Source organism: Vulpes vulpes, chromosome 4 (assembly GCF_048418805.1).
Source record: "Vulpes vulpes isolate BD-2025 chromosome 4, VulVul3, whole genome shotgun sequence".
NCBI lineage: Eukaryota > Metazoa > Chordata > Mammalia > Carnivora > Canidae > Vulpes > Vulpes vulpes.
Genome location: NC_132783.1, coordinates 62,938,375 through 62,950,445, shown reverse-complemented (window position 1 = coordinate 62,950,445; position 12,071 = coordinate 62,938,375). Strand labels below are relative to the sequence as shown.

The window sequence follows — 12,071 nt, the reverse complement described above, 5'->3', positions numbered from 1 at the left end:
TCTCTTTATTTTGTGTCTTCATTTACTGATCACCGTTAGACCTTTTGAGTATGTACACAATGTGGGAACACTTCTGGCTTTTACCTAAGGCTCTGCTGTCAGATGCCCTGCCAACCCTTCCAGACTTAGGAGTTCAAAACTAAAGTCACATCTTCCTCCCCGAACCAGCTTCCCTCTAGAAGGTTTCCATTTCTGTCTGTGTCTTTCTGCTGTTTAAATTTTGCCTCCTTCCATGCTGCCATGCCCTAAATACTTTGGAGATAATCTGTGTTCAATTTCATTTCATTTAGGTTATAGGTTTTCCTTTTTTATTATTATTTTTAAAACCTAAAGATTTTAGTGCAAATCTTTTACGGTGATCAGTGATTACAACCTGCTGAAAGCTTAGATGATGGTTTGCATTTTATAGCCATATTTTTAAATTAAGGAACATACTTTTTTATAGCTATAATGCCATTGCACACTTAATAGACTGCAGTATAATGTAAACATAACTTTATTATGTACTGGGAAACCAAAACATTTATCTGAATGGCTTTACTGCATTCTCCACTTTGTGAAAGTGCCTTGGAAACTGACCCTGCAGTATCTCCGAGGTGTACCTGCATATATACTGCCCTGTGTGCCACTTTTCCTGTTCACCACATTTTGGGGATACTGGCACACTGGGACTTGCTCACATAGTTTCATGGCTGCATGATGGTCCATTTTGTGGATACACTGTCACTTATTTAGCTAGTTCCCATTAAAGGACTGTTCTCTTTTGTGACCTGATCCAGCGCTGTATTGTACAGCCAGGTATGTGCATCTTTATGTATGTGTGCCAGTATTTTGTAGTGTAAATCTGTAAAAGGGGAATCAGTGGGTCAAATGGCTTGATACTGACTTCATTATCTTTTTAAAAAGTCTTCCTTATATTTTCATATTAAGGATTTTGACAGTCTTCCCATATTGAAATTGACCTCGATATGTCCAGCTCTGACCGATCCTTTTCACCTTTCTCTTCCCATCTCCTGCATCAAGGTCCCCAATTACACACCCAGGTGTGATGATTCACCAGCACAGAGTCATAGTCATGGCTGTGATTTATTACAGTGAAATGACATAGAGCAATATCAAAGGGAGAGGGGACCTGGGCAAAGTCCAGGGGAAATCAGGTGCAGGGTCCCACAGGTGCTCTCCCGGTGGACTCACCCCAGATGAACTGAAATCCCGCAGCAGCAAGCTGTGACACTGCAGGTGAAATGCTGCCTACCAAGTAAGCTCATCAGAGACTCACTGCCCAGGGATTTTATTGGGGACTGTTTATGTAGACCACTTCGCCTAGCACAAACTGAAATTCCAGACTTCTGTAAGGAAAGCAGGTTTTTAGTATGAACCATATCATTTGCACAAGCAGTTTAGGTATAGGAGACCACCTTCATCCTTTTGAGTGGTGGATGGTTCCCCCAAATCCAAGTTCCTGGATCCTGGCCACAAGCCAGCCTTGTACAAGGGAGCCTTTCAGGGCTTGCGGTCAGGTCTGTTTTGTGTGCGCATGTGTGTGTGTGTTTCTTTTTTAAGATTTTATTTATTTATTCATGAGAAACAGAGAGAGAGGCAGAGACATAGAGAAGCAGGCTTCCTGCAGGGAACCCAATGTGGGACTCGATCCCGGGACCGAGCCAAAGGCAGATGCCCAACCACCGAGCCACCCAGACATCCCATTTCTGCTTTGTTAACTCTCTTCTGCATATTCCCTCGTATTACAAGACATTTTACAAACCTTTGCCCCTGCCTTTCCCTTTCTCTCAGCTTATCAACCTCAGTACCTTTAATGATCATCCCTGCTCTGACTCTGAGCATGAGTTCTGGCCATTCATTTAATGTGTGGTCCTGGATCCCCTCTTAGATGTTCTCCTAGCCCATCACTCAAGAATTGTCCAAAAGTAAACATATCTTCCTTCTGAAATTCTGTTTCCTCCCCAGTTTTACCATTTTAGATGGTGACCCTATACAGATCGTTTCCTTTGAAATATTTCTTGTGTCTGTTTCTTCCTCCCCCCACTCCTATGTCTACTGCTATCGCCTGGATTGTAGCCTTATCTCAGGCTCACTGCAAGTAACCACTGTACCCCAAGAATCCCCTGTGCTCCAGTGTATTTTATTCCACTGGACTGTTTCCCTAGATCCCACTTTCATGATCTCATTCTAAAGTCTGACCCTGACTGTCTTGAATGCTCCCTTATTGCTTATGGTTCCAGATATGTTTTTTCTTTTCCCACCTCTGCTTTTGTAAACGGACCTTTCTACCTGAACTGGCTTTCCCCTCTTGATTGCCTGGCTCAAACCACGCCGCCTTAGAAACTTCCTTTGGGCAACCTGGAATTCATTACACATTTTTTCTGAAGCACCAATTTGGCACTTACTGCCCTGCGTTTTAAGAGGCTGAACTAGTCACGGTTGGCAGTTGCAAGCACAGAAGCTAGTCTCTAAGCAGAGAAGGAATTTATTAAATGATACTGAGTAGTCCTCAGAATCTTTAGCAGGACTGAAGAACCACACTTGGCAACTACATAATCACAGCATCCAAAGTCAGCTGTAAGACTCTTCCCACCAAGAGGGTACTTCTGCCCTGGCAGCACCGTCACTGCCACCTCTGCCTCTGACCCTGGGTAGGGCCGCTGCCCCCCAGCAGAGCGAATACTGGATGATTCTGGCTTCTTGTCCCGGCTCTAACATCACATCTGAGCTGGGGGTCCCGAGTGACAGAGTTCCGTCATATGTCCTGGCCTTTCCCTGCACTCTAGATGAGGTCGAATGTTTCTGTGGTGGACAGGAATTGTCCAGGAATGGGAGAGACAGCCCGAGTACCCCATCTCTACTCTGATTATCTTCCCACGGGTATCTGTCGTCTTCCCAGCTGTATTATAAGCTCCTCAGGGACAAGAAGACTCTTACACTTGCTTTTATCTGTGTTCCACCTCAGTGAGACCTTTGTGTGTAGCAGACACAGAAGTAATCCTAAACAGGCAAAGCAGTTATGAGCCAGCTAGCATGTTCTGGCAGATAATACTGAACCTAAGTATGGCTCATGCTTACAGTACTGTCTCCAGGGCTGTATTTTAATTTTTTTTTGACATGTTATTTGTGAAACATCAAAGCTTGACGTTTCCCTACAAAACAATACCCTTCTCCCTTTTAACAGGAGCAAATAGTCATGAGTTCAGTGAGTGGGCTGCAGGGCAGTTCGTGTTGCTCATGTGATCCAAATCACTTGAGTATGACTGACATCGTGGAGGGTACTTCCCTCAGTAGGAAGCATTAATCCAGACAACTGAAACAGCAAATGGTGAAAATGTCGTTTCTCAGATTGGAACAACTTATGAATGATGGTGAAGAACTTACAGTGATGGGGACAGATTATTGGTCTGAGAAAGCTCTCTTCATCCCATCCCTCAAGTTAAATATATACTGAAAACTTGTGTTTATAAAAAGATAAACACAGAGATCAGGAAAACAAAAATCCCATCCCTTGAGAAAACTGCTGTTAATTTTTTTGGCTTATTTCATTACGGCGTTTCTTTCTTTAATGTTTATCATGAACTTAGTACTTAGTTACAGTCATACAATGTATAGTCCTGTAGGCTGTTTTCTCACTAATATTTATATCCCTAAATAGTTTGAACATATTTGAAGTTACGAAAACTTCAGTTTATTAAGAGATTTCCACTGTGGAGCGTGCTGCCAGCTATTCCTGGAATCAGCTGTGGCCCAAAGATCAGTGTAGAAGTGTAATTCCTCTACATTCTCTACTCATAAAACCCAGCTACTCTGATGTGTGTTGTGGTATTTTCTAGTGTGATGGGCTCTGCTCATCCTACCCACTCAGCTCTCAGCAGCTGTCATGACACCAGGTGACAGCTGGCTTTCATCATTTCCTGCCATTCTCAGTGATCGCTTGGCTGGCTGGCCCCAGGCAGCTTATAATCTAGGCAGAGTCTAATGTGCTATGCAGCCCTTCAGAGAGGAGTGAGGTCTGCTGGCCCATGGAGTCCAGAAAAGGCTCCATGAAGAAGATGGCGCTTTCACTGAGATTTTTCAGCTTGGTAGCAACCTATCGACAACTACTTTTATACGTGCTCTCTTGTTCTAGGTCTTATTTCTTGACAATCAGAGCCACCTTGGATAGATTTTAGCATTTATGTCATAACTCGGGTTGGCTCAGCATAAGGCATGATGGCGTATGGCCTGCTTGGTTTGCTTAGATGCTCCCGAGTGGAAGGGGTGGTGGTTGTGATGCAGGAGATGCAACCAGTGGGTGGGGAGGACACTAGAGTCACCTCTGGAAAAGGGGAGTGACAAGATCTGATAGTGTGTCCGGCCCCAGGCAGAAAGGCTGGGTTCCAGGTGATGAGGGGGGCAGGCTGGGACCTGGATACTATGTTGGAAGCCAAGCCTGAGACTGAACCAGGCGAGGTGGATGCCGTGTCTTGAGAGACCACAAGCACCCGGTGTCATCCTCCTTAAGATCACATGGTTCTGATTCTTAGCAGTGCAGTGGGCTGAGGTCTGGAAGCCTGGCAGGGAAGATAGACACTGATCCCAGGTATGGAGGAGGGGCTAAGTTCACAGGGAGTGTCATTGTCTCCATCAGCATGGCCTTGGGGCCTCAAGTGGTCTGGGTCCCATGCTAGGATCATCAGTGGAACTTTAGGGAAAAGGGAGGGGAAGGGGGAACAGGACTCCCAGCAAGTTGTTTTTGTTTTCAGAATTATCCTATTAAGTAGACATCTTATTTCACAAAACCCACGCTAAATAAAAAGTTCTGTGAACTTTCAGCTGTGTCTTTTTTCAAAGAACTCAGGTTTGCAGATACTGTCACAGTAGTGACTTGGAAAATGCTAGATTCTGAGCAGATTTACATGCAGCCTTTCATAATGTAGCCTTTCTGTTTTGTTTATGTAAACATCCACTTGTTAAACATTTTTTCTTCCTAGGTAATCCCCTATGTTGGGACCATTCCTGGGCAGTTGGAGCCTGGAACCTTGATTGTAATACGTGGGCATGTTCCTTGTGATTCGGACAGGTAAAACCATCCTGTGAAATGGAAAAACCACATGACTGAACGGTCTTTTAGTGGGGAGACTGTTTGGGTACTTTGAGGCCTGGTTTTGCTTTCATCAGCAGCCCTGGCCCAGGTACTGAGAAGATGGGAGTGAATAACCGAAAGTCACTTGGGTGTTTTATTTTACTGTAGTAAGTCTCATTTGAATATAGAGGATTACGGGATCCCTGGGTGGCGCAGCGGTTTGGCGCCTGCCTTTGGCCCGGGGCGCGATCCTGGAGACCTGGGATCGAATCCCACGTCGGGCTCCCGGTGCATGGAGCCTGCTTCTCCCTCTGCCTATGTCTCTGCTTCTCTCTCTCTCACTGTGTGCCTATCATAAATAAATAAAATTAAAAAAAAAATTCTGAATATAGAGGATTAGCTGTCTAGTTAATGAGGGAAACTGTGGTCAGACCCCAGGAACAAGGTCTAATTAGAGTTTAAGTGTCACTTAAGATTCGCTCTGGGCAGTTTTGTCCAATGCTTGTTTTCTGTACAAACTGTGGGCGAGGCTGTATGGGTTCTACTGGGCCAGCTCTGTGCAGCTGATGCCCAGATAACAGCAGTTTCTATAAAAAATGAAAGTGAAGTCTAAAGAAGACAGCCCAGATGTTTCCAGGCAACTCCGTAGAATCTAGAGAAGCAGGCCTCTCCCAGCTCACAGTTCTGCTGTTCTGAGGGCGAGGTCCTCTTTCATGGCACCTGGAAATCCAGGCCTCACACCATGTTCTGGGGAGCTGGGCAGGTGCCTGTGATGTTTGTGGGGAGTGGGCTGTAGGTGGACGAAGGCAAATGCTAGCTGACCTTGAGCCATCCCAGGGGTCTTCCCTGAACATTTCCACCTCAGCAGAGTCTCCAACACCTGAGCACACCTGCCTGCCAGGGAAGCAGAAGAAGTGGGCTCTTACTCTGCACACACAGGGCCTTGACCCCAGTTTAGGATTCTGCCCTGAGGAAGGACATGAAGGTTATGGAAGACAGTATTTAGGCCACATGGGTGAATGGACAGAGGATCAGTCCCGGGTCCCCAAGGCCAGCTGGCTGTACTTGCCAGACCTTCCCCTGCAGCCTGCCTCCTGCATGCCCCTGCCACCTCTCGTTCCATGCTCTCTCAGGTTCCAGGTGGACCTGCAGTGCGGCAGCAGCGTGAAGCCGCGTGCCGACGTGGCCTTCCACTTCAATCCACGCTTCAAGTGGTCTGACTGCATCGTGTGCAATACTCTGAAAAATGAAAAATGGGGATGGGAAGAGATCACCTACGACACACCTTTCAAAAAAGAAAAGTCTTTTGAAATTGTCATTATGGTATTGAAAGACAAATTCCAGGTAGGTTTTGGAGAATGAAGATGAAATCCTCATTAATGACATAAGTGCCCAGGGTGGGTCAGCACATCATTGAACTCACCCTCCTGTTACTTCAGTCCAGAGGAAAAGAGTGGCTTTATCATTTTGCTCTAACGTAGGGAGGGGCCAACCGGGTACCTAAATGTGAGGTGGGGCACACTCCATCTGCCCCTGGTGTTTCATCTAGAATATGGATGCACGGCAGAGAAACTTTTTTATTGGATCCCATTTCTGCTAGCTCAGCTCAGCTTAGGTCTGAACTGGCACAGGAATAAATATGGGATAGTAAAAAAAAAAAAAAAAAAGGGGAATAGTAAAACTGGTCCCCATGACCCAAAGTGTTGGGGCATTTGTACTAGTAGATGGATAGGAAGTCAAAGTTAAATCCTGCCATAAGTTTTTTTTTTTTTTTTTTTTTTTAGATTTTATTTATTTATTCATGAGAGACAGAGAGAGAGAGAGAGAGAGAGAGAGAGAGGCAGAGACACAGGCAGAGGGAGAAGCAGGCTCCATGCAGTGGGAGTCGATCCCGGGTCTCCAGGATCACGCCCTGGGCTGCAGGTGGCGCTAAACTGCTGCGCCACCGGGGCTGCCCCCTGCCACAAGTTCTTTAGGATTTTATTTTTAAAAAAGATTTTATTCATTCATGAGAGACACAGAGAGAGAGGCAGAGACATAGGCAGAGGGAGAAGCAGGCTTTCTGCAGGGGCCCCAATGTAGGACTAGATCTCAGGACCCCAGGATCACTACCTGAGCCAAAGGCAGACATCTGCTCAACCATTGAGCCACCCAGGCACCCTCTTTAGGATTTCAGGTGAGAGATTTAGATGCAGAGGAGTTCTTAGAAGTCCGATGTGTAGTAAACACCAGTGGCTCCAAGCGGTAAATACCTAGCCAGTGTTAAGTGTGAGGTAGAAGGTGGCCTGGAGAGGGTCTGGCCCACAGGCCTTGTAGAACCTTGAGCCTCCCAGACTAGAGTTGCTCCGCTTAGAGTGAGAATTTCCCCTCTCTTGTGTGGGTCCTTTCTGGCCTTTGGGATATGCTCCTACCAAAACACTTCCCCTGAATCTCCCAAACTCTATTCATCCCTCCCTTCCCTGGCTTACAATAGGAATCTCAGATAAACTGAGTAGCTTGCCCACGTCCGTTCATTGAGCAGATTCAACAAATATTTATTGAACGCCTGCCATGTGCAAGGTGGTCTTCCTTAGAATGTGGTCCTCAAGGACAGCAGGTGGGGTGGCAAGCTTGCAGGGCAGATGGCGAACCAGGGTGTTCACAGGCCTTGACCATCCGTGTATACACATGCACATACATTCATGAATGCATCATTTGTCCGGGGGGAGGATCCATGCTAATGAATCAGACCAGGGACTCAGAGGAAGTTAAGAAACACCGCTAGAGTTATGGATGCTTTCAGGTCAGACATACAATGTACAGACCTGTGGGAAAAGGTATGATATTAAGCCCAAGTAAACATGATTTAAATTTGGATACATTTAATACATGTATTAACTGTTGTTTTTTTTTCCCCCGGGGGTACTGGGTTGTCTTCTGTGTCCACATAGGTGGCTGTAAATGGGAAACACATACTGCTCTATGCCCACAGGATTACCCCAGGGAAAATAGACACTCTGGGCATTTATGGCAAAGTGAATGTCCACTCAGTTGGTTATAGCTTCAGCTCGGTGAGTATCCTTCCATAGCCTGGGGTCTTCTTTGATGATGTCTTCCGATGAAATGGTAGGAAATATCTTTAACATCTTAAGATAAAAATATTGTCAATGTCTCTGACCTTAGTATATTAGTTTCTTGAACGTAAATCTTTCAGGCTGGTGGTGTGTTATCTATTGGCTAGGTTTTAATGTCTATAGGATCTCAAATCTAGTATGGTTCTAACAACAATTAAAAAAAACCCTTATAACAGGAGCTAATTCCTTGACATAGGAAGTACAGTGGAGGGCTTCTAGAGAGATTCCTGGAAGTAGAAAGTCTGAGTTAAAGGACATTTGCATTTTAAGTTATAAGTGATCCTAGTTGGAGGGCTAGTTGGCTCGTCCTCCAGAAAGATTACCAACAATGTAGTCTAAGCAGTGTGCTGGACTACTCCCACTTTTCTTGATGCTCGTTCTTAGTCTTCTTTCTCGCTTGCCAATCTGATTGGGGGGTGGGGGGGAAGGACCCTAATGTTAAGTACATTTCTGGATCATGATCTTCAAGCATATTTTCATGTTTAATACTATTTATAATTCTTTTTTGATATGTCAAGGAGGTTGTATTTAAAGTTCTGATGGCTGTTAAAAATTAATCTTATCTTCAGGATTTCACAAGTACCCAAGCATCTACTCTGGAACTGACAGAGATAAGTAAAGAAAATGTAAATATTAAATCTAAGAATGAACTACCAGTTTAAAAATGCTCTCTTAGTTGTCATGTAAATCAGGTGGCAAGGAGGCTAAAGTTTTTTAAATTATGTTTTTAATGCGAAAGGTTATTTTTAATAATAATATGCTGGAAGTAAGCATTTGAAAATTAAGGCATATATTTTTGTACCAGGCTCTGTGAGTTTTGCAGACTCTTGAGTTTTGAGTTTTGCAGACGCTTGAGTTTGCAGTGTATCTGCCCCCTCCTGTGATTCTTGCGTAAAAAACCCTTCTCAACTGCTGAAGAGAACTGTCACATGGTACTTATAAATACTGGGCACAGTGCTTTGGCAGGTGAACTTCCACACATATCTTCCCCCCTGTAGGAACAAGTATAATTTAAACACCGAGTCTTTGGTATCAGGGGAGAAAGTGATGTCTTAATGATCTCAGAACATGTGACCTCGTAGATAGAATGTAGTATTTCAGCATTTTGGGAGCACCTTGGAAAGAACAAGTAAAACATGTCTGAAGTTCACATATAGTCCTGTGAATAATTAATTTATGGTGGAGGATACAGGCTTAAGATGACCAGGACCCCAGGACTGTATCCCCAGCCTAAGGAGCCCTTCACAGCTCTGCACGGTCAGGAAATGCAGGCCGTTTGACTGTCACTCCCAGGGCTGAGCAGGCACTACCATCCTGGCTCTGGCTGTTGTAACCATTAAGATCTGACTGTTCATGTTATAAAATGTAATTTTTCCCTTTCAAACGTCTTTATCTTGACTTTCTCCTCCAATAGGTACTAAAGCCCGACACACCACATTTTGTAAGTATTTTTGCCTCAGTTATAGCGTGGAATGTTTTATAAAATCACCCAGGACATGAATATTTAAACCTTAGAAGACAGCCTCACTCCTTCCATACCTTACTGCAGAACTCTTTCCCCAACAGCCTAGTAATAGAGGAGACATTTCTAAAATCGTACCCAGAACTGTCTACACCAAGAGCAAAGATTCGACTGCCAATAACACTTTGACTTGCGCCAAAATACTACCTACCAGCTGTTTGTCAAAGGTTTGAAGAGCCAAAAGTTTTCTTAATTCTGTATAACAAATTAAATTTTAATTAGCTGGTAATGTAGAATTCTTACCCTCAGTAGAAGCCCAAAGCAGCCAACTCTGCGTTTCTGTGCTGACCCCGGAGAGAAGAGTCAGCTGGGCATTGACTCTCTGGGCCCCCGAGCAAGTATTTCCGTAAAGCCTCCCATTTGGGCTTCCTCCCCTCAGGCAGAAGGTGGAGCATGGCATCAGGACCCCATGCATAGCATCTTTCTCAGAGTGGATCTCACTCATACGAGGGATTTAAGGCCCCACCTCACATGTATTCATTTCCTTGTCTGAAATGCTTTCATTGAGTTTCCACTGTGAGCCGGGCAGTGCTGACTGCTGGGGTTTACAGGATTATGACTTTTGACCATTGCCCAGTGTCTTCGGACAGTTTTCCCATGAGGTCACTTTCTGCAGGCTTCCTAGCGCTGACTGTGGTTTCTCTTCAGACTCTGCCATTCACTGCAAGGTTGAACTCCTCAATGGGCCCTGGACGAACTGTTGTCATTAAAGGAGAAGTGAATAAAACTGCCAAAGGGTCAGTACCGCTGTTACCAGGAATAGTGTGACTGCTTTCCATGTGTCTTTTTTTTTTTTTTTTTTTAAGATTGTATTTATTCATTAGAGAGAGAGAGGCAGAGACGCAGGCAGAAGGAGAAGCAGGCTCCATGCAGGGAGCCTGACGTGGGACTCAATCCCGGGTCTCCAGGATCAGGCCCTGGGCTGAAGGCGGCGCTAAACTGCTGAGCCACCCGGGCTGCCCTCCACGTGTGTCTCTTAATGGCCTCTTATGCTCTGTCTTGTGAGATGGAAGCAGAGGTAGTGTCCTAATCCTCACCTGAAAGAGACTCTCAAAGCAACAGGAAGTCAGGCTGCTAACAAGACTGCTGACAACTAGCTGGTGGCAGAATTAGGAGTAAAAGCCTCTCTTTTGAGCTAGGGTTTTTGTGGCCAGATAAGAGGGTGGTGTTTTTGTCCGGGAAGCTATCCATGCCTTGTAGAAGGTTCAGGTCAGTCTGTGGTCAGGTGACTTTTGTTAGGGCCCCTCATGTCATGCGACTTATACGATTTCTGCCTTAGGAACCTTTTCTAGAGACGTTGAGACTTCTGGAAGCTTGAAATTACCTATTTCCTAGAAAGTAGTACACTTTCAAGAAGAACAGAACACTTGTCAATGTTAAAAGAGAATATGTACTTGAAAGGACCCCATCCTCCTGTAGCCCAAAGCAAGCATTTCGGTTACTTGCTCTAATCCTTCAATTGCTTCCCATCCAGATCTGTAGCTTCAGTGTTGAAGTGTTTAACACTGATGTTAAAGTTTTTTATATTTTTATTTTGCAGAGAGCACATTTACATCAGTGGCATGCTAACTCAAAATTAAAATTTTTTAAAAAGATTTATTTATTTATTCATGAGAGACAGAGGGAGAGAGGCAGAGACATAGGCAGAGGGAGAGGCAGGCTCCCTGTGGAGAGCCTGATGTGAGACTTGATCCCAACCATGGGATCACAACCTGAGCCGAAGGCAGATGCTCAACTGCTGAGCCACCCAGGTGTCCCTCAGAATTTTAAATTTTACCTTCCCATCTGCATTGGTGTGTCTGTGTGCACACATGTGTTTTGTGCAATTATGATCAGAGCTCAGTTCTGTTAAAATTGCAGAAACTGTACTGCTCTCTTCTACTTGGTTAATTTTTTTTTGATTCTCTCAAAAGCTTTAATGTTGATCTAGTATCAGGAAAATCAAAGGATATTGCTCTTCACTTGAACCCACGCCTGAATATTAAAGCATTTGTAAGAAACTCTTTTCTTCATGAGTCCTGGGGAGAAGAAGAGAGAAATATTACCTGTTTCCCATTTAGTCCTGGGATGTACTTTGAGGTAAGATGATCTTATCGGACAGAACAAAGAATCCTGGGAGGAGGTATAGGAGAAATAAGTCTTTTAAAATTAAGCCCTAGCTTAATATGTGGAGATTGCATGTGGCTTTTATTTGGGGAGTATCTGCATTATAAAAGGGGCATTCAAAATACAGTTGGTATTTTGATTGGCATAAATGGCATAGCCAGTGGACTATTACATTATTTGCACTGGAATTATTACTGGATGGTCCCATATTAGTTCATAGGAATTTTAACAGGAACCTTGCTTTAGGATGGAGAAACAT

General features: G+C 44.5%; 1 protein-coding gene across 8 annotated transcripts in view; it reads left to right on the top strand.

Moving 5' to 3' along the window:
* The window catches only part of LGALS8 (galectin 8), a 30,065-nt gene that overhangs the window by 13,200 nt on the left and 4,794 nt on the right, over positions 1 to 12,071 (top strand). For 2 of the 8 annotated variants that reach the window (XM_026008732.2, XM_026008733.2), the window contains exons 3-10: positions 4,980 to 5,068; positions 6,205 to 6,415; positions 8,002 to 8,121; positions 8,754 to 8,810; positions 9,599 to 9,625; positions 9,751 to 9,873; positions 10,355 to 10,443; positions 11,620 to 11,785. In XM_026008732.2, the coding sequence (XP_025864517.1) occupies positions 4,980 to 5,068; positions 6,205 to 6,415; positions 8,002 to 8,121; positions 8,754 to 8,810; positions 9,599 to 9,625; positions 9,751 to 9,873; positions 10,355 to 10,443; positions 11,620 to 11,785 (882 nt within the window). The remainder of the gene's footprint in view (positions 1 to 4,979; positions 5,069 to 6,204; positions 6,416 to 8,001; positions 8,122 to 8,753; positions 8,811 to 9,598; positions 9,626 to 9,750; positions 9,874 to 10,354; positions 10,444 to 11,619; positions 11,786 to 12,071) is intronic. The other 6 variants (XM_026008734.2, XM_072755913.1, XM_026008735.2 and 3 more) reach the window with 3 other exon arrangements.